Source organism: Microtus pennsylvanicus, chromosome 2 (assembly GCF_037038515.1).
Source record: "Microtus pennsylvanicus isolate mMicPen1 chromosome 2, mMicPen1.hap1, whole genome shotgun sequence".
In the NCBI taxonomy this organism is placed as follows: Eukaryota; Metazoa; Chordata; class Mammalia; order Rodentia; family Cricetidae; genus Microtus; species Microtus pennsylvanicus.
The window spans coordinates 68,558,372-68,586,053 of record NC_134580.1 but is presented as its reverse complement, the minus strand read 5'-3'; the positions used below and the strand labels follow the sequence as shown (position 1 = coordinate 68,586,053).

Genomic DNA, 27,682 nt, shown 5'->3' with positions numbered 1-27,682 from the left:
GGATAGGATGTTTATTAAAACATTTACCATACATTCCTTGCTTAATATTGTTTATGCTGGTTATACTAATTATACTTGATATCTATTCCTATTGTATATAGTTTTGCATTGGGTTTGGAACTCTCTTATTTAAACAAAAGTAGGAGGTGCTGTGGGAGCATATTCTGCCCCTTCAGCCAATAGCTTTAAGATACCAGCCCATTTGGGTATGGTCTCTTATACTGTAAAAGCAGCGGTAAACTTGTGCCCACACTCTTGCTTCTGGCTCCCGCTTCCGACTGCTAGACTCTGTTCCTGTTCATGCTGAAGACTGTTGTCTAGGACAGTGATCTCTAAGTTTTCCCTTATTTATTTAAATAATCCTTTATTGTTCATAATTCTGACCTGGTGTGGAATTATTTTGTGACATCCGTCATCACCAGAATCCTGGAAAACGTGCGAAGGAGAACAGTCTCTGTCCAGGCTCCTCTGCACAGTTAGGGGATGTTTCCCCCAGAGAAAATATGAAATGTAATTACTTTGGATTCCAAGTGAAATTAGACAAAATCTTGGAAGCTCTTTAAGAGGCCTTGGGTAAAAGGATCAAAAACCTTGTAAAAAGACAAAGGACATTTATGGCAACCTGATTGTAAAATATACCACATGAAAAGCATTTTATGTTTGCTTGTTTTTATTTTAGTTTTTCAAGACAGGGTTTCTCTGTGTAGCTTTGGCTGTCCTGGAGCTCACTCTGTAGACCAGGTTGGCCTTCAACTCAGAGATCCACCTGCCTCTTCCTCCCGAGTGCTGGGATAAAAGGTATGCATCCCACTGCCTAGTATAAAAAGTATTTTTAATTACCACAATGTTTATATTTAAATTTTTTCCTTTGCTATAAAGAGCATAGACTCAGTAAGCTGTCCCCTAATGCTTTGTGTTGATTTCCCATCCTGAGGTGCATGCTTTTCCTGTCCTCATTTGCAGTGAGTGACTAACCTGACAAGAGATGTGAGGGTTCCTTCACACTTGCAGTGACTAACCTGACAAGAGATGTGAGGGCTCCTTCACACGTGCGCTCCCAGGGAAGCAGCTGAGGTTGCAGCTGATACTCAATCATCTTGCTTCTCTGCTAATGCTCAGTGGGAAGGAGCTGAATCCAGAGATAGTCAGCAGTGGACCATAGCAAGCTTTAAGAAATGTGTTTGGCCGGGCAGTGGTGGTGCAGCCTTTAATCCCAGTACTCAGGAGGCAAAGGCAGGTGGATCTCTGAGTTTGAGGCCAGCCTGGTCTACAAGAGCTATTTCCAGGACAGGCTCCAAAGCTATAGAGAAACCCTGTCTTGAGAAAAACAAAGAAAGAAAAATGTGTTTGGAAGCCTGAAGACTTCAAAAGAGTTTGAAACTCTGGCGGTAGGTATGTAATCCAAATACTCAGAAGATTGAGGCAAGAGGATTGTGAATTCCAGAACATTGCAGGGCCAGCAAGATATTAGTGGTCATAAGTGTGTGTGCAATCCTGTTGTCCTGAATTCAGATATTAGTGGTCATAAGTGTGTGTGCAATCCTGTTGTCCTGAATTCGGCCTCGGAGCCCACATTAGGACAGGATGATTGCCCTGAAGTTTGTGGTCAACCGGCTGGGAATGTGGAGTGTGATAGAAATATCAACAGAGACCTTTTCTTGGCAAGGTGGTGTGTTCACACTCAAACATACATAATACACACATGTCCCCACACACATAAATAAAAATGAAAAGAGAGAGAGAGCACATTCTGGCCTATATAGTAAGATTCTGTCTTTAAAAAAAAGAAAAGGGAGATTAGTAAGATGGCCTAACACTTAAGAGCACATACTGCTCTTGCTGAGGAGCTGGGTTTGGTTCCCAGCACCCACACTGAGCAGTTCACAACTACCTGTAACTCTAGCCCTACTAGATCCAAGGCCTGCCCTCCTGCCTAAAACACCTGCACTCATGTTCACGCTCCCTACATATACATATACATACACACACACGTACATATAATGAAAAGAAAAAAATGAAACTGTGGCAGGAATTTGACTATTATAAACAAAGATCCTGGACTGGTAAGACGGCTCAGTGGATACAAGTGTCTGCTGCCATTCCTTGGACCCATATGGTAGGAGAGAATCCACTCTTGGAGGTTGTTCTTATAGGACACAGTGGCGTGTACACACCCACATGCACATGAGATAATCAACTCTCAGAGAAGCCACATGTGAGAACTAAGCCCCTAGCCTTTCTGGGAAGTGACCTGTATGGAAACGGGCTCCTCTGTCCTTAACAACAGGCCTGTTTGGGATAAGTGCTCTGTTCCACTTCTATTTTAGGAAAGTTCTTATGGGATCTGGTGGCTGCATTTGAAGTGACCGAGGAAAGAAACCAGGGCTTTATCTTCCCCCTGCAGAGACTTTTCATAGCCCTTAAGGCCTGTGGGCTCTCATAGGTTCTTCTCTTTGCACGGCAGGAAAGTCTATCACTGCTATCCCGGTCTGGAGATGAACTCCGCTAGGACAGTTACCTGGTCAGAAAACAAATCTTGGCCTGAAATGCCTGTGCTGCAGTGACCTGGTGGCTCGTCTGGGTCCTTCACAGAAACTGTGAGCCACACCTCCGTGACTGCTCTGTGTCCCAGCCTGGCTCATTACATAGTGATTGAGGATTGGTTAGTTCCTATTGAATTCCTCCAAAATTTAGGACTAATCTTTTTTTGTTTTACTTTATAAATTACTATTTGTGTGTGACAGACACATGGGGGTTGGAAGACAACTTTTTTTTTTTTACTTTTTCTTTCCTTTTTCATTTTGAGACAAGATGTGTGATGTGTGTATCCCTGGCTATAATGATATTTCACTTGTATTTTAATAAATAAAACTTGCCTGAAGATCAGAGAGTAAAACAGTACCACTGGTCAGCCTTACAGACAAGGCAGTGGTGGCCCACACCTTCAATCCCAGCACTCAGGAGGCAGAGGCGGGTGGATCTCTGAGTTTGAGGTCAGCCTGGTCTACAGAGTGAATTCCAGGACAGCCAGGAATACACAGAGAAATCCTGTCAAAAAAAAAAAAAAAAGATGTGCACCACCATCCCTGGCCTGGAGGATAGCCTCAGGTCGTCAGGTAAGTGCTTTTACTCTCTGACCCAGCTCTGTAACCTAGCTTGGGGTTATTTTAGAATCCAAAGATCTTGTCAGTGTGGCAGGCTCTGTGCTTGGATTGTTTTTTTCTAAACCACATTGTTGATTGATTTAGAGTATGTGCATGCATGTGCGTGTGTGTGTTTGTGTGTGTGTACGCACGCACAAGAGCCATGAAGTGTACATGGAAACCAGAAGATGACTAGCTGGAGTCAGTTCTCTCTACATAGCACATGGGCTCCAGGGGCAGAGCTCAGATCCACTATGCTCAGCCAGCCGGCCTGGTCTCTGTGTTCTAGTCCGGGAACTCCCTACATCAGAGAATGTGCAGTAAACGAACCCAACAGTTTCCCGATTCGTATCTGTATATAGAGGCTCGTTCCAAGTGCACTACATATTAAAATCGCCTTGTCAGAATGTCAGAACACTCCTGTGCACAGGCCCATCACTCACTTCCCCCTCATAGGTACACTCTACATTGAATAACGGGAAGGCAGATAATAACAGGGCTAGAAACACCGTGTCTGAACTCATGTCTAGAAAGGTCTTTGTAGCTCTGTAGAAGAAGCAGTGGCTTCAAGCAGCTTCTGCTAAAGTGTGCTGTCTAAACAACTCCAGAGTTCTACAACCCAGGCCAAGTGGTCATGCTCCACTGACTTCTCTCATCAAGTCACCATTGCCAAATTCTGTGGCACAATGTCAATGCAAAACAAAAAAACAAAACAAAACAAAAAAAACATTTAAGAGCTTTAGGCCTTGTCTGAGCTTCACAAGGAAGGAAAGAACAAATCCAGGGATTGTTACTTCAGGGACCAATTTATACAGAGAAACATATCTTTGGGGTTTGCCAACTTTTTGAAGAATAAAACTCCAGCCTTTCAGAAAAAAAAACCCAACAATTGAAAGAATGAAAGAATGTTTGTAGTGAAATTTGAATACTCAGGGGTTCATGCTACACAGGAATTCAGTGATATCATCATAATATCAAGATGGAGTTTAAAGTCATCCAGTGTGTGACCTGGTCTAGGCGAGTTTGTTCCTTGGAGGGAGGAAAAGCCTCCCACTCGAGATGCCTGTGCACTGAGAGTCCTGTCTACATGAGGAAAACTGATGTTGGGAAGGTAGCCAGTGAGCCTCTGAGCCAATGAAAGCAATAGTAATGATCTTAAAACAACAAAAACTGGGAGGTAAAACCACAAAGTTAAACAAAAGCAGGTGCATTCTTTAAAATGGGGTTCTTAAACTTTTTGTAGACACAGTCTTGTTTTACCTGAGAATTTCCTTCTCCTTGTGTGTGTGCGTGTGTGTGTGTGTGTGTGTGTGTGTGTGTGTGTGTGTGTGTGTGCATTTGTGTGTACAACTGTGGGCATGTGTGCAACTGAATGCATGTTAAAGTCAGATGACACCTTGTTTGAGGCAGACTCTCTGTTAGTTTTCTGCTACATAGCTGACTGGGTGGCCGACAATATTTTGGGCTTTCTTCTGTCTCTGCACCATCCCCCACTATCCCCTGGGGGTAATGGGATGGCAGAAGCTTGGGTACATGCTCTAGTGTACAAATGTCTTCTCTCTGTTTTGGATATGTAACTAGTACTGAAAATACTGAGAAACCATAAAATTGTTTTACAGAAAGGCTCCCATGTATTTTCTCAACAGTGTCGAGGCTCCAGCCCTAGTTTCTTCAAGTTTTCCCTAGCATGTCTCTTTCCTTCTCTCTCTCTGTCCTTCCTCATAGACGTCTAGTAGATATGACATGCTGCTCCATTTTCATTGTATTTCTTCAAAGTTAGAGATAATATTTTTTATTTTTGTTTTTGGAGACAGGGTTTTTCTGTGTAACAGCCTTGGCTGTCCTGGAACTCATTTTGTATAGCAGGCTGACCTCAAATTCAATGAGATCCACCTGCCTCTGCCTCCTAAGTGATGGAATTAAAGGTGTGTGCCACCACTGCCTGACTGATTAATGGTATTTTTAATGTTGGTTCATCCATTTTATTTAGTTAAAACTTTATTATTCTGAGTAGTGGTGGCATATGCCTTTAATTCCTGCTCTTGGGAGGCAGAGAGGCAGGCAGATCTCTGTGAGTTTGAAGCCAGCCTGGTCTATAGGCCTAGTTCCAGGACAGCCGAGGCTACACAGAGAAACCCTGTCTTGAAAAAACAAAAATTAAAAAAAATTACTACAAAGAACTTACAAATAAAAGATGCCGTGCAGTGCAGTTAGCCAGACCCAAAGTCTACCCATCCAGTGAGTGTCTAAACAGGGAGAGCAGCCGTGCTGAAGCTGGAGAGGTTCACATTGCATTGTGTGGCCTGAGTCCATCCCTGGAGTCCACGTGGTACGGAAGAACTGATGCATACAAGTTATTCTCTGACCTTCACATGGGTGCCTTGGCACACACATCTCCAGTAAATGAATAAAAATTTAAATGGAGAAAGCATGTTGAATCATTAGGGACTTATAGATGAGATATGATGGCCTGTGTTCCTGGGGACAGAATCACAGAGGGCTGTTGCATTTGAGATAGGGTCTGAACCACATTGAAGGGCTGGAGAGATGGCTCAGTGGTTAAGAGCATGTACGTGCGTAGGCTCAAATTTAACTCCTAGTTTTCACATTAGATGATTCACACCTGCCTGTACCAGCAGCACCACCAGGGTTGAAAACCTGTGGCCTCTGTGGACACCTACAGTCTTATTTATGCGCACACACACAATTAAAATTTAAAAACTGTGTGAAGGATGCCTATATGTTTTTCTTTGGGTTCTCCTTATTTAGCTTCTCTAGGATCACTAATTATAGGCTCAATGTAAGCGATGAAAGGAGACAGAGACCCACATTGGAGCACAGAACTGAAATCTCAAGGTCCAAATCAGGAGCAGAAGGAGAGAGAGCACGAGCAAGGAACTCAGGACCGCGAGGGGTGTACCCACACACTGAGACAATGGGGATGTTCTATCGGGAACTCACCAAGGCCAGCTGGCCTGGGTCTGGAAAAGCCTGGGATAAAACCGGACTCTCTGAACATAGCAGACAATGAGGACTACTGAGAACTCAAGAACAATGGCAATGGGTTTTTGATCCTACTGCACGTACTGGCTTTGTGGGAGCCTAGGCAGTTTGGATGCTCAACTTACTAGACCTGGATGGAGGTGGGGGTTCCTTGGACTTCCCACAGGACAGGGAACCCTGATTGCTTTTTGGGCTGGGGGGGGGACTTAATTGGGGGAGGGGGAGGGAAATGGGAGGCGGTGGCGGGGAAGAGACAGAAATCTTTAATAAATAAATAAATTAAAAAAAATAAAAAAAACAAAAAAAATAAAAAAAATAAAATAAAATTAACAAAAAAATAAATAAAAACTGTGTGAAGGATGTGATTTCACCATCATTAGTTCCTCTGCAGTTTAGACCATGACTTAGACATTACCTTTCTGCCCTGACTATAAAACATGCTTTGGGACTTTGGGAGTCATTGTCAGATGGCTCCGTACATTTAGGATACAGTGTTATCGTTTTAGACTCCACTTGCTGGGAATGCAGTCTGCCCCATTTCTCCATCCTGGCTCATTTGCTGTAATTTTCATTTTCCTTGTGTAAGATGACAATGGCACTGCCATAAATTCATGGCTAGATTAACCCTTTTATAGCTTTAAAGGCCTCTCTTCTATACCACGCCTTGCCAGATGTTCTCAGCTGGCCTTGTAGTGTGTTAAATGTTGATTTCTGTGGTGTTTTTCCATGAGAAGAGTATTTAATCTGATTATTCACCACAGCACTGTTAATATTAGAAAGGCTGGTTTTATCCTAAGTGATAACATATTCTGTTAAAGACAGTAGACAGTCTCCCCGGGGGGCTCCTCTGTGAGAAGGGAAATGGACGAGATGGCTCTTGAAATGTTTTCTTGTTCAGTTCAGTGATCCATATCCTTCTTTTAGATGGCCATCAAATGACAACTGGAATTGGAAGTTACTGATGCCCCCTTATTGCTTGCCACCTTCACTTTACTGTCTTGTTGCCACAAAAATAAGCATGTTTTACACTTATCATTTTCCTGTTAGGGAATTTAGGAGTTTCTGGAGTCTGAAGCTGCCCTTGGTGGTGACGTTTATTGGATAATTGCTTAGTCTCCTATGGAATTTCCATTTGTAGATTACACTGGGCTCTACACTCTCTATTTCTTTGGCAGGAAAATCCAAAAGCAACAGAGTGCATTTTTTCCTGCTGTTCCTGGCCCAGTTTGAACAATGACTCACAGGAGCCCTGGGGCTTTGCTTCACATTTTCATTTAGGGGCCACTTCTCCCCGTGTCTACTTTGTCTCTGGTGTCCCTTTGGAATCACCTCTCTCCTTTGACACGTAGGATTGTCTCTGTAGGTATTGTAGGGGTGCGCATAGTACTGTAGCACCCTAAAACAGACAGCCATGGTGCCAGGGGGAGTGAAGGAGAGGCACCCCAGAAGATACAAGTAGCAGTTTCATCCAGGTAAAGACAAGGAATCTCATTTAACCTTAAATCTTCTGGGAGGCACACAGCAGAGGTGACATGACCTTCCAGGGGCCCCAGTTGTACAAAAACGTTTTTATAGAAGGACTTGATCTAATCTCTAGTTGAGAATTTTGCAAGTGGAAAAAATAGACACCCCTCCCCTGTTCACCAGTGGGTCTTTCTCTCTGGTTTACATTTCATTCTGGTTCCAGCCTTCTGAATTTCATCTAATGATGAATTTTTCATTTTTCTTCTTCCAGTTTTAACAGTGTATGCCAAGGAACGCACATTCTCTTCCGGGAATTCAGCTTTATCCAAGCGACACCTCACAATCGGGCATCGTTTCTACGGGCCTTCTGGAGATGCTTTCGAACTGTAGGCAAAAACGGTGGTAAGTCTTCTTAACTCTATTTCTCCCCATCCCCTCCCCTCCCCCTTTCTATCCTTTCCAAGCATTTTCCTTTTTTAAAAATACCATTTATGTATTGGATATTGTTCATGTATGTGTAGGTTGCAAAAGTGACCTATTTAAGGTGTTTGGAATGCATGTTGAAGGTAGCAGTGACCTATTTCAGGTGTTTGGAATGCATGTTGAAGGTAGCGGTGACCTATTTAAGGTGTTTGGAATGCACATTGAAGGTAGCGGTGCACACGTGAAGGTCAGAGGACCGCTTTGAGGAGCCGTTTCTCTCCTACCACCTTGGGGGTTCTGGGGATTGAACTCAGGTCATCAGGCTTGATAGCACGTGATGTTTTACCTTCTGATCATCTTGCCAGCCCGTACAGTTTTTTTTTAAAGATTTATTTATTTATTTATTATGTACACAACATTCTGCCTCTGTGTATGCTCCCACGCCAGAGGAGGGCGCCAGACCTCATTACAGATGGTTGTGAGCCACCATGTGGTTGCTGGGAATTGAACTCAGGACCTCTGGAAGAGCAGGCAGTGCTCTTAACCGCTGAGCCATCTCTCCAGCCCCAGTCCGTACAGTTTTTAGTATGGTCCTCTGATACGGTTTGAGCCTATGGTTGTAGGCTTTGGAGTACCTTATTTTGAGGAGATGACTATACTGTGTCAGAGATATTATTAGCCATCATCACAGTGATGCCCATTAAGAACCGAGTATAGTTCTGAAATAGGACCAGAGAGCTAAGTAACTGGGAAGGGTACAGAGTGAATGACAGACCCAGATTAATGCCCTTGCAACCTGACTTCAAAGTTTTTGCTCTTGGCCAATATAATAAGTAAAAGGAATAAAGTAAATACATGTTATGGCATTTCTCTCACTGCATTTCTCAGCTTTGTGTTCTTTACAGTTTCAAGCTTTGTGCAGGTTCTTACCATGCAAGATACAGACCGGCACCATTTCTATAATAGTGCACTGTGCTCTTTCTCCCTCTCCCTCTATCTAACTCTTCCATTGTCACCAGATATTTTGTAGCGATTCTGCTCAGTGATCTTTGATCTTACCGTTCCTTTGATTTAGGGGCATGACTGGTGTCTCTGTAGGTACTGAACTCAAGTGTTGCGCATGTTCCGTGCTCTGCAGTGAGCTATCTTCCTTCTCTCCCTCTTCTTGACCCTCCCACTCTCCAAGGCAGGACGTTGCAATTAGGCAATTACTAACCCTATAGTGGCCTATAAGTGTGCAAGGGGAAAATTGAGTTGTATCACTTGAAATAAATGCTTAATTTTAAGGAGGAAGGCATGTCAAAACCTGAGAGAAGCCAAAAACAAGGCCTCTTCTATCAACCAGCTGATTGTGAGTGTGAAGGAAATCTTGAAGGAAATCTTCTTGGGCTGCTACTCAAATGATAGGAAAGAAAAACTGTTGAGCTGGACATGGTGGCACACACCTGTAATCCCAGTACTAGGAAGTTGAGGATCAGGAGTTGCTATATAGCAAGACATCAAAACACATGGGGGACAGGAGGCCGAGACTTAACTCAGTGGTTAAGAGCACTTGTTGCCCTTGCAGAAGACCAGAGTTCCATGCCAAGCACTCATATGGAGGCTCACCATGTAGAGGAAGTAGGTGGGCACAGTGTCCAGCTGTGTCCATTGAGTTTACAAGCTCCTCCATACTGTTCTGAGCAGGTCTCTGCTTCTTTATGTAACCTTTTTAAAAATCATCTCGAATCTTCTTAGATCATTTCAACTATCCTGACAAACAGAAAATATGAGCATTTTGCCCACTTTGTAATTAATCAAATTATGTAACTTGGGTGACTGCCTGTTGTTTGAGAAGTTTACAACCATGCTTTCAGGCCTGGCTTACTTTCTAAGCACCTCTCTTTCTCTCTTCTGCCTTATGTTTAAGCCTATATTAAATTAAAATTGTTAATAAAAATCTTGACTCTGAGGAAGAAAAAGAATTAAATAAATGGGAATTGTTTAACTTGGAGGAGGGTTGCACAGCTGGCTCGCTGTCAAGCTGCAGTAGACCTGGATATGTTGATGTGCTCACGCAATGCTTTTTCCACTGTTTCTGCTTTGAAGGCTGCTTTGTCCTGTCACACAAGAAGTATCCAGTGTACTGGCAATAGCATCTTTCCCTTTACAAAATGAAAGGTGGATTCAACCTCAAGTGAACTCTGGTCCACTGGTCTCTATGTAAATGCCCACACACTGTGTGTAAGTGAAGTCTGTACTACAGCAGACTCTGTCTTTGCCAATTCCTACTTAGTGCCTTGGTCAGTAATAAGAAACTCACTGAGGATCCAGTATGCTGAAGAATGCTGGATTGGTTTTGGTGATATGGCATATAGAGATGACTATGGAAAACAGCCCGAATACCCTTATTTTTTCTTGATTTAGGAGTAGGACTCTTCAGGAATTTATGTACTTTCACAAGGGATTCATATAACATTTGAACTCTAAGCAGATGTGGATTTCTTTATCTTTCTAATCGCAGCTGCCAGTGATGCATCCAGCTGTTGAGGAAAGTAGCTCCCACATTCCCTGTGATCCTCTGGCCATAAGCAAGACCCAGATTCAGACTTGACACTCATTTCTAGGCTTCTCAGTTATGGAGCTTCCGACTTCTTAAAGACCAACTGCAAAGTTTGTGTCTAGATGAACCTAAAATCTTTTCTCAAACACTTCAATACTGTCTCCACTTCTTCCAGGAACTTTGGAACACCTTCCAGAGTGTGTCAGTTCCTGGTTTTAATCTGGAATGAGCAAAAGCTCTTGGAGGCAGAACTTAGAAGGAAAAGATTTATTAACCCCTACCCCAGTTCGATGCCAGGCACTGACACAGCCGAGCTGCACTGTGCTGTTCTACAGATAACTTCCTTACAGCATTGCATTCACATTTGCATTCACAGGAAGAGGCTGAACCTTCTGGGAGGTAGCAGAGGAGTTTGCAGTTCCAGCCTGTCTAAAACAAAGCCACCTGTAGAAACTTAAGGAGCTGACCCCTCTGGCAAGAAACATTTCCTTGCAGTTTTTAGCAAGTACAGAGATTCAGTGTCATTTCTGTACGGCTGAGTTCTGAATGGTGCTAATTTCCTTGTGTCTGAGTTTCAGATAATATTATGAACACTACAGTAAACCTCTTGCTATCTGGGCAACTTTAGACTTTTGGAAGCAGAAAGATCTATTCAAATGTAAAAGACCTTTAAAATTCATCCCCTTGCTTTGGTATTTCTTTCAGTGTGGAGAGATTAATCTGAATTTTCTGAGCCTAAAAAAGACTGAAATTCGTTTGAAGTTAATCTTTGCTTCTGTTGGGGAGTATCAGCCCCAAAGAGGTTTTTGTTCAGTTTCTTTCAATAAGAATGTAGCTAGGGGCTTTGTTCTTTACCAACAGAAATACGTATTTGACATATATTTTCAGTTGATAAAATAATAGTAGGTAATTCTATTGTGAAGAATATCTATCAAGAGAATTGTCAAGTCAACTTCCTGTTGCCTGCAAGATGCAGCATTCTAGGCTCCAGCACCACATCTGCCTGCCCATCTCCGTGCTCCCCACAATGGTGATAATGGACTGAACCTCTGAAACTGTAGGCGAGCCACCTCAATTAAAAATTTTCTTTAGGGACTGCACAGGCGGACGGCGCAGGAGGACACTGGGGACACTGGGGACCGGCGCAGCGGCGGATGATGCGCCGGGACCGGCGCACAACACCGAGAGCAGATCGCCCCACTACAATTAAATCAAAGAGGTAGGCCTTTGGTGAGGTCCCTAGCAAAAGAGGAGCCGGGTCCTGTTCCTGAAGACCCTTCTGAGGGGTGAGAGGGATCGTGGCCCCCGGCAGGAGCCAGGAAACAGAGCGAGGGCATTTTGTAAGAAGAGCCCCTGGCCAGCAGGGAAACCTGAACCGGTTTTAAAAGACCCATTAGATAGCATCGATAGGAGGAGATGGGCAGGCGCCAAGGCAAAAATTCACCCAATAATCTCAAAAACAACATGAAAACACCAGAACCCAATGATCTTACAACAGAAGGACTTGAACACCCTAATACAGAAGAAGTGGAAAAAATTGACTCTATGAAAACAATAGAGTCCCTTAAACAACATGTGAAAAACGCCCTTCTAGAAATGGATAAGAAGTATAACCAAAAGCTTGAAGAAATGAGTAAATACGTACATGATACCCTGGGAAACCAAGAAAAAAACGATCAAACAGGTAATGGAAACAGTTCAAGAATTGAAAACTGAAATGGAAGCAAGGAAGAAAACACAAACGGAGGACCAGTTGGATAGGGAAAATCTAGGTCAACGAGCAGAGCCTACAGAAACAAGCATAATCAATAGAATACAAGAGATAGAAGAAAGAATCTTAGATTCCGAGGACAGCATAGAGAAAATAAACGCACTGATCAAAGAAAACAGCAAAGCCAACAAATTCTCATCACAAAACATTCAGGAAATATGGGACACAATAAAAAGACCAAACCTAAGAATAATAGGAATAGAAGAAGGAGAAGAGTCACAGCTCAAAGGCCCAGAAAATATTTTTAACAAAATTATGGAAGAAAACTTTCCCAACATAAAGAAAGATATTCCTTTGAATATTCAAGAAGCATACAGAACACCAAACAGACTGGATCAAAGAAAAACATCCCGTCTCCCTATAATAATCAAAACACTAAATACACAGGTTAAAGAAAGAATATTAAGAGCTGCAAAGGAAAAAGGCCAAGTAACTTATAAAGGTAAACCAATCAGACTTACACCTGACTTCTCTATGGAAACCATGAAAGCCAGAAGGTCCTGGATAGAGGTACTTTAGAAGCTAAGAGACCATGGATGCAAACCCAAACTACTATACCCAGCCAAGCTACTGTTCACTCTCAATGGAGAAATCAAGACATTCCAGCATAAGAACAAATTTAAACAATACGTAGCCACAAATCCAGCCCTACAGAAAGTAATAGAAGGAAAATTGCAACCCAAGGGACCCAACATCGCCAACACTGCCTACAATAACTCAGGCATCTAGCGACCCTTCACCAGCACAACTCAAAGAAGGGAGACACACAAACTCTACTACCAAAAACAATAAGAATAACTGGAGTAAACAACCATTGGTCATTAATATCACTTAATATTAATGGGCTCAATTCACCTATAAAATGGCACAGGCTAAGAGATTGGATACGAAAACAGGATCCAATATTCTGCTGTTTGCAAGAAACACATCTCAACCACAAAGACAGGCATCTACTCAAAGTAAATTTTGCATACAAATGGATGGAAATAGAAAACACTATCCTGAGTGAGGTAAGCCAGACCCCAAAAGAGGAACATTGGATGTACTCACTCATATTTGGTTTCTAGCCATAAACAAAGGACATTGAGCCTATAATTAGTGATCTTAGAGAAGCTAAATAAGGAGAACCCAAAGAAAAACATATAGGCATCCTCCTGAATATTAACCTTCATCAGGCGATGAAAGGAGACAGAGACAGAGACCCACTTTGGAGCACCGGACTGAAATCCCAAGGTCCAAATCAGGAGCAGAAGGAGAGAGAGTACGAGCATGGAACTCAGGACCGCAAGGGGTGCACCCACACACTGAGACAATGGGGATGTTCTATCGGGAACTCATCAAGGCCAGCTGGCCTGTGTCTGAAAAAGCCTGGGATAAAACCGGACTCTCTGAACATAGCGGACAATGAGGACTACTGAGAACTCAAGAACAATGGCAATGGGTTTTTGATCCTACTGCACGTACTGGCTTTGGGGGAGCCTAGGCAGTTTGGATGCTCAACTTACTAGACCTGGATGGAGGTGGGCGGTCCTTGGACTTCCCACAGGGCAGGGAACCCTGATTGCTCTATGGGCTGACAAGGGAGGGGAACTTGATTGGGGGAGGAGGAGGGAAATGGGAGGCGGTGGCGAGGAAGAGACAGAAATCTTTAATAAATAAATAAACAGGAAAAAAAAGAGAATTGTTATCGTGACACAACTAATACTGGAACAACGACTGTCATATACTGGTTACCAGTCAGTGGTCACAATGAGACCCTAGAACAACGACTGTCATATACTGGTTACCAGTCAGTGGTCACAATGAGACCCTAGAACAACGACTGTCATATACTGGTTACCAGTCAGTGGTCACAATGAGACCCTAGAACAACGACTGTCATATACTGGTTACCAGTCAGTGGTCACAATGAGACCCTAGAACAACGACTGTCATATACTGGTTACCAGTCAGTGGTCACAATGAGACCCTAGAACAACGACTGTCATATACTGGTTACCAGTCAGTGGTCACAATGAGACCCTAGAACAACGACTGTCATATACTGGTTACCAGTCAGTGGTCACAATGAGACCCTAGAACAACGACTGTCATATACTGGTTACCAGTCAGTGGTCACAATGAGACCCTAGAACAACGACTGTCATATACTGGTTACCAGTCAGTGGTCACAATGAGACCCTAGAACAACGACTGTCATATACTGGTTACCAGTCAGTGGTCACAATGAGACCCTAGAACAACGACTGTCATATACTGGTTACCAGTCAGTGGTCACAATGAGACCCTAGAACAACGACTGTCATATACTGGTTACCAGTCAGTGGTCACAATGAGACCCTAGAACAACGACTGTCATATACTGGTTACCAGTCAGTGGTCACAATGAGACCCTAGAACAACGACTGTCATATACTGGTTACCAGTCAGTGGTCACAATGAGACCCTAGAACAACGACTGTCATATACTGGTTACCAGTCAGTGGTCACAATGAGACCCTAGAACAACGACTGTCATATACTGGTTACCAGTCAGTGGTCACAATGAGACCCTAGAACAACGACTGTCATATACTGGTTACCAGTCAGTGGTCACAATGAGACCCTAGAACAACGACTGTCATATACTGGTTACCAGTCAGTGGTCACAATGAGACCCTAGAACAACGACTGTCATATACTGGTTACCAGTCAGTGGTCACAATGAGACCCTAGAACAACGACTGTCATATACTGGTTACCAGTCAGTGGTCACAATGAGACCCTAGAACAACGACTGTCATATACTGGTTACCAGTCAGTGGTCACAATGAGACCCTAGAACAACGACTGTCATATACTGGTTACCAGTCAGTGGTCACAATGAGACCCTAGAACAACGACTGTCATATACTGGTTACCAGTCAGTGGTCACAATGAGACCCTAGAACAACGACTGTCATATACTGGTTACCAGTCAGTGGTCACAATGAGACCCTAGAACAACGACTGTCATATACTGGTTACCAGTCAGTGGTCACAATGAGACCCTAGAACAACGACTGTCATATACTGGTTACCAGTCAGTGGTCACAATGAGACCCTAGAACAACGACTGTCATATACTGGTTACCAGTCAGTGGTCACAATGAGACCCTAGAACAACGACTGTCATATACTGGTTACCAGTCAGTGGTCACAATGAGACCCTAGAACAACGACTGTCATATACTGGTTACCAGTCAGTGGTCACAATGAGACCCTAGAACAACGACTGTCATATACTGGTTACCAGTCAGTGGTCACAATGAGACCCTAGAACAACGACTGTCATATACTGGTTACCAGTCAGTGGTCACAATGAGACCCTAGAAGCAGTTGACCAGGCTGGCCTTGAACTCATAGAAATCCTTAAAGGCATGTACCATCACCGCCCAGCATTCCTTTTCCTCCTCTTTCTCTCTTTTTTATTTTATTACTTATTTACTTATTCATTTTGAGACAGAGTCGTAATAACCTTTGTTCTTTGTTTTGAGATGGGGTCTCAAGTGTCCCAGGCTGCCTTCAAAGTTCCTGTGTAGCCAAAGAGGACCATGAATGTCAATCCTGCTTCCACCCCTAACAGTGTAAGGAAAAAATATTCAAAGAGCATGACAGTGTTCTGGAGTTACACAGGTAGAGAGTAGGGCCCAGGGAGGCTGAGGTAGCCAGACAGTGCAGACTAGAATAAGACTGAGAAAGGTTGTTCAGGGATATGTGAACCGCCAACTACAAACTTTACACAGTTTATGAATTTAAACAATCACCAGAAAACAGCAGGCCAGACATTCCAGTCAGATGGAAAGACCTCAAAATATGCCTGGTGTTTACTGAGTAAGAATCTCAGCAGCTTAAAAGCAGAGTATTAAGGGGTGGGGTGTAGCTCAGTGGTTTAGCACATGCCTGGCATGCCTAAGGCCTGGGTTCAGTTTCAGCTCTACAAAACAAAAAACAGCAAAGCATTAATCCAACCTATAAGTAACTGTGGACATACCGCAATGGTTGGACTTAATGATCGTTTGACTTTACCATGCTGGGAAAGTAGTGTACTATCAGTAGAAGCTCTTCTGAGGGGCTGCTTGAGAGGTGACTCAGGGGGGAAGAGTGTCACTCTAGAAGAGGATCTGAGTTCAGTGTCAGCACCCGCACTAGGCAGCTCACGGCTGCCTCTAACTCAAGCTCCATTGCAGTCCAATGCTTCTGACCTCCAAGGGCATCTTGCACTCATATGCACATACCCCCAACATGTACACACAAGATTAAAAACATATCTTTAAAAAAATGGAGATTAGTGTTGACCCACCTTTAGTCTCTTTCTTTAAACTAGGTCACTATTCAACCTGGGTTTTGTTGGCTGTTTTTTGAGAAAGTGTCTCTTGTCCATCTGGCCTTGAACTCAGTAGGTAGCCAAGGATGACCCTGACGTTATGATCCTTCTGCCTCTGGCTCCGGAGTGATGCTATCCCAGGGATGCCCCTCCATGTATATTTTTAAGCAGTGCCTGCTAGGCAAGCCCTCTACCAGCTGGAGGTGCATCCTCAGCCCTAGAAACCCCGCAAGCCGTTCCCAAGGACAATTCCATACAATTCTATACAGCCCCTTAGATGACACACTGGCAAGTAAGAATTTTGAAAGCTTGAGAACATGAACTCATTCCTTTGGAAAAAGATAAAAAAGTTCATCTTGACTGGGGTTTAACCTGTAAGAGAAAACCTTCATTGCAGATTCAAAGGAACTAATGCTGAGTGTTTATTGTGTGTCAGCCAGAGAGAACTACTTTCCATATGTTCAGTTAGTCATCAGAGCAGACAGGAGTCAGTGTGTTAGTACCCTGCTCACATTAAGAAACGGAAAGCCAGAGAATTAAAAGCACATGTCACAAAGGTTTTAAAAATTAACTAATTATTATTATTTTATTATTGTGCACATGCGTGTACACGGACGTGTGTGTGTGTGTGTGCGTGTGTGTGTGTGCGCGCGCACAAGTGCTGGGTGGAGATCAGAGAAAACTTTGTGGAGTCAGTTCTCCCTGCACACATTTGTGTGGGTTCCAGGGATCCATCTCAGGCAAGTGCCGCTGAGCCATCTTGCTGGCTGACCACAGAGCTTCCTAAGCAGCAGCTCATACTCACAAAGGCCATGTTTGTGACACTCTGCTGGCTTCCTGAATGCATGTGACCCAGTTATGAGGGTTTCATGTGTCCTAAAAAGAAGTGTGTGCTTTCTCCTGAGGTCAGTGGAGCCCAATCACTGAAGTGTGGGAGACATCGCCAGGCGGGTAGCTAAGGCTGGCTGAGGCAGAAGCCAGTTAGAAGACAGAAAGGACGTGGATCCTGAGAGCTACGACCAATGTGCTGACTAATTAGGTGTGGGGTGTGGGGAAGAGGTGGGAATGAATGCTGGAGGCTGGGGACATCGATGGTGCAGAGGTTGAAAGCATTGCTCTCTTCCAGGGGACCTGAGTTAGTTCCTAGCAGCCATATCAGGTGACTCCAGAGGATCTGATGCCTCCTCCAGCCTCCACAGGCACTGCACTCACACACAGACTCACGCATATACACATACATAAAAATATGTCCTTTTTAAGAAATGAACAAATGCTTGGATCTAAAATATTACCAATTACCTCTTAGGAGGCAGCGGCAGGACAGAAGTTCCTGAGACCCAGTTTCCTTCCTCCTTTCCTTTCATCTTTCTTTTCCCCACTTGAGCTCACTGTGGCTTTGTCTTCATGGTCTGGGTGGATTCGACCTGGGAACAAGTGTTTGTCACACTGCTTAGGCAGAAATCCTTATTCTCATGGAGTCTGTGGTCTTGTATTCAGAGACCTTACAAAAAATCTCACTTTCAGACTTTAAGCTCTCTGAATCAGATAATTTTGTTTAGTTTGTGGGTTGGTTTTTTGGTGTTTTGGTTTTTTTTGTTTTTTTTTTTTTTTTTTTTTTTGGTTTTTCAAGACAGGGTTTCTCTGTAGCTTTGGAGCCTGTCCTGGAACTAGCTCTTGTAGACCAGGCTGGTCTCAAACTCACAGAGATCTGTCTGCCTCTGCCTCCCAAGTGCTGGGATTAAATTAAAGGCATGCGCCACCACCCAGCTGGAATCAGAGAATTTTCAACATCTAATTACATAATTTTTAAAAATCTGCAAGTTTTCTAAAATATTCATCATCATGTTGTTGACTTCGGGGCAGTGCAGACAGATAATATTCAGCTAAGGGTCTGACCTGACTTTCCTTCCTAACTCTCTTCCCAGGGCAACCCTAACACTCATCCCCTGCCCAATGAAGATAGTGAGCAGCCTCTGAGCACCTACTCACCAGTCCCCTCCTCACCAGTCCCCCTTTAAGTCCTCAAGTTTTCCTTCCTTTCTCATTTCCATTTCTTCAGAAATATATTGACAGTGTCAATATATTTCAACCCCCTGCCTTCACTAGCTCAGCCTTTTCTCCATTTAATTCCCCCATTTCAGTTTCTTGGGTCTGTCGCACATGTCACACAGATGCTGTGTCACTATCTCCTCGGACACACAGACCTCCTTTCCGTGTGTGTGTGTGTGTGTGTGTGTGTTTTGAAAAAAAATGACCCCCAAAGGGAGTGGCGCTATTACAAGCTGTAGGAGGTGTGGCTCTGTTGGAGGAAGTGTGTCACTGTGGAGGCGAGTTTTGAGATCTCTTTTTCTCAGGCTTTCCACAGTGTGACAGTCAGCTGACTTAGACGTAGGACTGTCATCCCCAGCACCACAGGGTAGCCTGTGTGCTGCTGCGCTCCCTTCATGATGATAATGAACTGAACCTCTGAAGCTTTAATGTTTTTTTTTTTTAATAAGAGTTGCTGTGGTCATGGTGTCTCTTCACACCAATAGAAACCCTAACTAAGACAGATGGTTTCTCGAGACAGGGCTGTGTAATCCTGGCTGTCCTGGAACTCTCTCTGTAGAAGACCAGGCTGATCTTGAACTCAGAGATCTGCCTGCCTCTGCTGAGAATAAAGGCGTGAGCCATCACACTTGGCCATTCTATGTGTTTTAAATATTTCTACATTGACTTATTTGTTTGTATGTTTATGTTGTGTGTGTGCATGTGTGTGTCTCTTTATGCATTTGTGCATGTAGATTTGCTTATCATACTCATCTATGCTATGGTGCATATGTGGTAATCACATGTGGATTCCAGGTATTAAACACAGTAACTGGTCTTAGTAGCAAGTGTCTTTACCCAGAGTCTTGTTACCAGTCATATATATGTATGTATATATAAAATTTATGTTACTTGTTAGCCCTTGGCATTCAGAAGGTATCAGATACCCTGGAATTAGACTTACAGGCAGTTATGAGCCACCCATGTGGGCTATAGGAACCAAACTTGGGTTCTCTAGAGGAGCAGGAAGTACTCTTAACCTCTAGCCGTCTCTCCAACCTCCCCCATGTGTTTTTTTTAGTCTCATCATTTTCTATGATTCCTGACAATGTAGTTATTTGAATGGCATTATTTAACCTACACTATTTATCTCTCTTATTAGATTGTAAGATTTATGAGGGCAAGACCCTTATTCATTTTGGCATTTATTATATCCCCACTTCCCAATGTAGGTAAGTGATTTCTTTTTCTGTTGTTTGGTTTTTTGAGACAGGATTTCTCTGTGCAACAGCCCTAGCTCTCCTGGAACTTGCTCTGTAAATTAGCTAAGGAAGTTTGTTTTCCCTTTTCTATATCTTATAAGAGCTTTTTGCTTTCTTATTTTATTTTTAAGGCAGGGTCTTACCATCTGTCCTTGACTGGCATGGTAATATGAAACTATAATCTCAAGTACTTAGACTGGGGAAGACTAGCATTTGAGCCCAGGAGTTCAAGCCCAATTTGGGCAAGATAGTGAAACCCTGTCTCAAAGTAAAAGAATGTAACCATGGCTATTACTTATGTACCTACCATATGGGGGTGTAGAAATTCATGCTCTAAGAATTTCACTAACAACTAGTACTGTATTTAAGTACTATTGAATTATACTGTAACTATAGTTAAGTACTTCTGAATTAAAGTAATTTTCAATGCCTATTGGTACATTCTAAATGATTTGAATCATCTACTTCATTAACTGTATTATTTTTTTTATTAGACCAGATTTCTCTTTTTGGCCTTGGCAGTCCTGGGACTCTACCTATGTAGACCAGGCTGGCCTCCAATTCACAGAGATCCTCCTGCCTCTGCCTTCAGAGAGCTGGGACTAAAGACATGTGCCACCACCGCCTTCTCCTTCTCCATTTGTATATGAGACTTTCTTAAAGACATCACAAACTAGCAGCGGTGGGCTGCACGTGCCTTGGCCTACAGGTGTCTTCCTTTGACTTGCAGTATTAAAAATGCTTTTTTAAAAATTAGATGCCAGCATTACACATCAAAATCTCAAGTGCAACCCCTCCCAACACTGTGCCCACATTCCTTCAGGGGAACAGATCGTCAGGATGGAGCTGCAGCTGCTCCATTTGGGCAGGCCTGTGGCTCAGACTCCCCACACCTCAGCTGTCCGCCTCCACCTGCTCACACTTCCTGCCTGGCCTCTCTGAGTTTGTTACTGTTGCTAGAACTTTTGGCCCCTGCACAGTCACTAAATGGCAGAGTTACATTCTCAATTTAGAAGATGGGGAACCAGGAACTTATTTCTCAACTAGATTCTTTCTTTCTTTCTTTCTTTCTTTCTTTCTTTCTTTCTTTCTTTCTTTCTTTCTTCCTTTCTTCCTTTCTTCCTTTCTTCCTTTCTTCCTTTCTTCCTTTCTTCCTTTCTTTTTAGCTATTATGGAGTCTTATAAAGCATTATCATTAAAAGAGGTCTTAGAAATAATTGCGTCTTGAACCTAGGCTAGCACTGTTTAAACATTGGAGGAGGGTGTGGAAGAAGAGGTGTGCACGCATGTGTCTGCATGTGCATGTGGAGGTCAAAGGACAACCTCCAGTGTTGTTGCTCAGGCATCTTTGTTTCAGACATAGTCTCTCATTGGTCTGGCACATCATCAGGTAGGCTAGGCTAGCTGGCCAGTGAGCTCCAGGAGCCATCCGTCTCCATCTCCTCTCAGCATTGCTGAGATTGTGAGTACATGAACACCATATGCCTGGCTACTGGGCATTCAGATCCTTACACTTGCAAAGCAAGTGCTTTACCCACTGAGTCATCCCAACCCCTATTTTTCTTCTTTTTAAGATTTATTTTTGTTTTTATTTATGGGTGTGTGTGTATGTATGTATGTATGTGTGTGTGTGTGTGTGTGTGTGTGTGTGTATATATATATATATATATATATATATATATATATATATATATATATATATATATATATATAACATGTGTGTGAGTGCCTTTGGAGTCCTGAAGAGGACACCAGATCGTATAGAGCTGGAATTATAAGGTGTGAGCTGCCTGACATGGGTACTGGCCGAACTTGGGTCTTGTGGAAGAGCAGCAAGTGCTCTTAATCACTGGACCATCTCTGCAGACCCATGTTTTCATTGTGGCCAATGATGTATAATATTGGTCACTTTAACTATCGTTTGTCTCTGGCTCTGTGACATTGAGCATGCTCTCACTGTTATGTTAGCACCATCCAACTCTAGAATTCTTTCCAGCTAACTAAAACTACACTCGTTAGACAGTGACTTCATTTCTCCTCCTCAGTCTCCGGAAACACACCTTTATACTTCAGTCCTAACCTATGTGACTGTCCTCGACAACAATTGTCCTATAACAATGGCCATTTTTTGGCTGCTTTTTAATTTTTATTTAACGTGGTTTCAAATTCACTTATGTTGTAGTGTGTTTGAGAATTTAATTCTTTTGATGGATGGCTAGTACTCCACTATGGACAAGCACATGGTCATTTTGTTTATCTGTGGTCTCTTCACATGACCTCTGCATTCCTCTAGTGTACACAGGTACTGAGATGTCTTGTTTATCTGTGGTCTCTTCACATGACCTCTGCATTCCTCTAGTGTACACAGGTACTGAGATGTCTTGTTTGAGTCCTTGCTTTCAGTCATTTTGGGCGTGTAAGTAGGAGCTAAATTACTGCTTGATTTTTGGTGTAGTAGTTATCTTGAGTAGCTGCTTTACTGGTTTCTGTAGAGGCTGCACCATTTTACACTCTCACCAGTTTGTTTACATCCTCACTCTTGATTGTCTTCTGTTCTGTTGTGAGTGTGATTGTGCATGGGGTACAGGTGTGCACATGGACATACATAGGCAGAGACCAGAGGATCCCTGGGGCTCCCTGACTAGTCTAGCTGAGTCAGCAAACTCCAGTCCCAGTGATGGATCCTGTCTCAAAAATCAAGGTGGATGGTCCTTGAGGTTGACCTCTGACCTCGACACACATCATGCATACATGCACATGCATCTGTAAGCACTTGCACACATGCAAACAATATTTTAAAGAAAAATAAAGGTCTTTTTCTCCTTCTCCCTCCTTTCCTCCCTCCCTCCCTCTCTCCCCTCCTCCTTCTTCTTCATAGTTGTCACTGGGTGGTGTTAGGAATTAAAACCTTTTATATGCTAGGCAAATAATTTAGCCCTGAGCTACATATTCCTCCAGCCAAAGGTCAAAGGTTCATAGAGGGTTGTGTATGAGTTTCAGGCTGTTATGGACTGAGTTGTCCCCTTTAAAACTCCTAATGTGAAGTCCCAAACTCTTTGTGTTTAATTATAGCCTAATAGGCAGCAGTAAAGCTAAATACGGTGGTGACTGTAGGTAGAATCTGCTAGAGTCAGTGCCTTCATCAGCTCTGTCCACCCCTCTCCCTCTCTGCAAGCCAGGGAGAGCCTTTGCCAGACACCGTCCCTGCTGGCACTTGGATCCTAGGGTTCTAGTCCACATAGAACTTGAGGAAAATGGAAAACTATTGCCAGTTTTAAGCCTCCAGTCTCCAGGATTCTTGTGGTAAACTGTGCCCACTAATCAGCTTGTATATGCTTTTCCTCATAGTTTCAGAAAGTAGCTTTATTTTTCATGTGGAGTCCAAACCCTGTTTTGGTACCCCGTTAACATTTTATCCAAGGTCGTCAGCATGACAGTGTGCATCCCTGCCTGATTAGGTTGTATTTGGCAAACCTGCATTTATGGGTTTACTGTAAGGTAGACATATAACCAGGCGTGGTGACACATACCTGTAATCCCAGCACATGAGAGGCAAAGGAAGAAATTCTGAGTTCACAGCCAGCCTGGTAACTTAGTAACTTCCAGGTCACCCAGGGCTGCACAGAGAGATTCTGCTTTGTTTGTTTTGTTTTATTTAAGAATAAAAAGGAAAGAAAGAAAGGAAAGGGACAGAAATAATAGTAACTTCTTATTTGATTTGATTTGATTCTCACTCCTGCCTTATTTCAGTCAGAAAACTTCAGTAAAAGCAGGATGAATTCTGGGATCTGAGATTTCAGGATTCAGCTCAGTGTCTTAGTGCTTGCCCAGAATGTTCTAGGACCTGGGTGGGAAAGAAAAACCAACTAAGTAAAAACTTCTTACAAGGATGAATTCTTGCTGTCCATGGTGACTTATGCCTGGAATCCTAGCTCTCAAGAGGCAGAGACAAGAGGATCCACTGCAAATCGAGGGCCAGTGTGGGCTGACCAAGGCTACATAGTGGAATCTTGTCTCTATAAGAGGAGGGAGGAAGGGGAGAGGGAGGGAGGGAGGAAGAAAGCTGTTCTAATGCTATCGCTGATGTAAATCTGCTGCTGATGACTGGAAGGTCTGTAGTTTCAAGGCCTTAGCAGAGTGGAGTTTTCATTAATTAGGGTAATGCCACCTGTTAGTATTGGGAATCCTTGTGCACTATTGACTGTTCATGATGTAAGATTTGTGATTAATATAATGCTATATTTAGTTTCTCTAGCAATTAGTTTCTTTAGTCATTGCATTTACAGTCAGAAATGTGGCTACATTTTTGTTAGTTGTTAGTATCTTGACATTGAATTTTGTATCTTGACATCTATTTTGTAATTTCCAAGCGTTTTGTATAATAATATGTCTCCTTTGTATCTGCTTTCATAACCAGATCATCCAGAAACAAGATATAGCTAGATACAAAGATTTTGTGTAATCATATCCTTTTGCCATTATAACCCTAGATTAAAAGGAAGAGAGCTTGGACTGTGACTCAGAGGTAGAGCACTTGCCTAGGTTCAGGAGGGCATGGATTTGATGCTGGCATCACAAATAGAGCAAAACAAAATCAACAAAACGTAGAGCTGTTAAAAGCTTCCTGATCTGAGATACATTTACAGTTTCAAATATGTATATTTGTAACTAAGGAGAAGCTCCATAAATCAGTGGCCCCTGAATGCTGGTTGGTAGTGTCTAGAGATTAAAATCTGCTGTGCAGTCTGTTTAGCGTGCATTTGCACTTCTTGAGGCACTGGGACTGCAGTTCCCACCATACTTCACCAAACTAAAATAAGACATATTTATTGTGCCACACACACATAGACGAGTGCTGTCCCACTGAGCCATATTTCCAGCCATGTAAAAGAAAGTTGTGGTTGGTTGTTTGTTTGAGGCCGAGTTTTTCTACATAGTCTTGGCTGTTCTGAGACTCACTGTATAGACCCAGATGGTCTCAAACTCACAGAGATTCCCCTGCCTCTGCCTCTGCTTCATTAGTGCTGGGATTAAAGACATATGCCACCAAACTTGGAGTGTTTTTAATAAGAATTGAAATTAAGTCTTCATAGAATCTTAAAGGTTCCTCTGAAAAGCTGCAGGTGTCTGTTGAGGGAATACAGTATGAAAACAAATCTACTTCAATCTTAAATATAGATATTAAAAATTGAGGTTAAGCCGGGCGGTGGTGGCGCACGCCTTTAATCCCAGCACTCGGGAGGGAGAGGCAGGTGGATCTCTGTGAGTTCGAGGCCAGCCTGGTCTACAAGAGCTAGTTCCAGGACAGCCTCCAAAGCTACAGAGAAACCCTGTCTTGAAAAACCTAAAAAAAAAAAAAAAAAAAGCCTTTCTGACTCCCAGCCTCGTGCCTGCTGCTAGAGGGACTTGAGTACACTTTGTGCCTTTTAGTCTCTGAGATGACTGTACAGGTTTCTAGCGCAACACGTACTCACAGGAGTTAAAGCATTAGAATGCATTTCAATTGCTTGTGATCGGTTGTCTGCCATTGTTATGCAGATAAAGGAAGAGTGAGTTCAGCTACTATAGACTTTACAGCTAGCTGAGGCTAGCCTTCCTTGACCCCCTGATCTTTCTTCCTTTACCTTAGTTCTTTACATTTTCCCTGTCTTCAAGAGAAACAAACAAACAAACAAAAAAACCCCAAATCATTACTCCATTTACTTCTGAATCATGATTCTTATTATAGACGGAAATACAGTACCTGCTTCCCTGTGCATCTCATGCTGAAGGATGTAGGTGCAGATCCTGAGAGTTAAAGAAAATGTACCAAGTGTTTTTAAAGCATTGGGGTGAACTGTCAGTTTTCACATACAGTGCTGTTGGAAGCCACCTCTACAGTAGATCTACCAGAAGTTGAATGGTCCCTCTAGGTCTCTCAAGTCTGTTGCTCTCTCTCATGGTTCTGTTAAAAAGAAAAGTAAACGACTAAATTGAGTTTATCCACTATGAATCAAAATAAAACCAACTTAGGTTAAAGTTGTCAATTTAATAATCCATACTCAAATTTGATTGTTTTGGTGGGTTTTAAGCTGGAAGTATATAAAAGCAAATATAAATAGTGTTGTAAATTTAATCTTTTCCAGTTTTATTTTACTTGGCATTAAAACATGTTCTCTATGCCCACTGCCACCACCTGACCCTAATTTACAGCCCTTCTTTAGAACTCTAATTACACATCTTGGGTTATTAAAAAGACAGCTTCCTTGATCCTGTCTCAATGGGCCTGGGGTTTCATCATTTAACAAGCCCTTCAGGTGGTGTTCAGGGTCACTGAGGTGGGAGACCGGGCATAGCTTTCACCTCGTTTTCTTTGCTGTAGTCCTAACACTGGGAAGTGTTTTCAACCTTGGTCACTATGCAGCTCGCTTAGGGAAGTTTACAGTTCTGACACCCAGGCCCCACCCCACATCGAGTTCAAGTTAGTCAGAGTCTGGAGCTGGCCCAGGATTTTCAACCCTGCAGGCAGCTATGCTGCCCCTTGAGAACTGGGCTGCAGGATGGCTCAGCTTGCTGCTCCTGCAGAGGACTCCTGTCTGGTTTCCAGCACCCACACAGTGACTTAGATCCAGGGGATCCGAGAGACCCTCTTATGACCTCTGCAGGAACCAGTACACATGGTACACATGCATCCATGCAGTCAGAATGTTCATACACATAATAAATGAGCCTTGCTAAAAACGTAAAGAGTTTGGAAACTACTGAAAGACTCTTTATTTTCATTTAATTTAAAATTTGTGTTATTGCTGCTGTTTTTATTTTGTAAGACAGAGTCACTCCATATGCCAGACTGGTCTCAAAGACAGCATTCACCTGCCTCCGTTTCCTGCGCGCTGGGATTATGGACATGTGCTATTGCCCCATACAACAAAAACAACTTTTTTTTCTGTTTTTGTTTATTTGAGACAGAGTCTCTCTGTAGCCCTGGCTGTCCTGGAGCTTGTACATAGACCAGGCTGGCCTTGAACTCAGGGACCCTCTTGTCTTTGCCTCCCCGAGTACTGGGATTAAAGGTGTGTGCCGCTATGCCTGGCTTTATTTTTTTGTTTTGGTTTTTCAAGACAGGATTTCTCTGTGTCTTTGGAGTTTGGAACCTGTTCTGAAACTCACTCTGTAGTCCAGGCTGACCTTGAACTCACAGAGCGGTTATTTTTGCCTTTCCTAAGACAGGTTTCTGCCTTTTGGTTTAGACTGGCCTCGAGCTGAGGCCTCCCAGCCTCTGTTGCCTGTTGCCAAGACTACAGTGCAGCGTTGCACCTGACCACACCAGACCTCCTCTAAGTGGAGTTCCTCTAGCACTCCAGAACACTAGTGGTCAGTCACTGCCTGCTGAAGACATAGCTTCTCACAGTCCCACTGCCTTTGCAGCCTCGCTAGAGCACTGACTCTTCTCACTCACTCTTGTGCTTGCCCCTTGCACACCTTTTAAAATCCTGTGCCCTCAGGTGGAACTTTGCCCCACTCCTGCCGTGCTCTCCATGGCCGCTCCTAGCCCATTAGAAGTGACCCCTGTTCCGGCATTCATTCTACTATATATTACATTTAATGACTCACAAAAAATATCTCTGTTTTAAAATAGAGGGTTAAAAATTAAAGAGTTGTGATATCTTTCCTGTATCCCCATCTGGACTATAAATTTGGTTTATTGTTTATTTGTTTACA

At 43.1% G+C, this 27,682-nt stretch overlaps 1 protein-coding gene across 1 annotated transcript in view; it reads left to right on the top strand.

The window, feature by feature from the left end:
* Positions 1–27,682, top strand: part of Cstpp1 (centriolar satellite-associated tubulin polyglutamylase complex regulator 1) — a 182,083-nt gene that overhangs the window by 57,222 nt on the left and 97,179 nt on the right. The window contains exon 3 of the mRNA XM_075961369.1: positions 7,882–8,012. Within this exon, the coding sequence (XP_075817484.1) occupies positions 7,882–8,012 (131 nt within the window). The remainder of the gene's footprint in view (positions 1–7,881; positions 8,013–27,682) is intronic.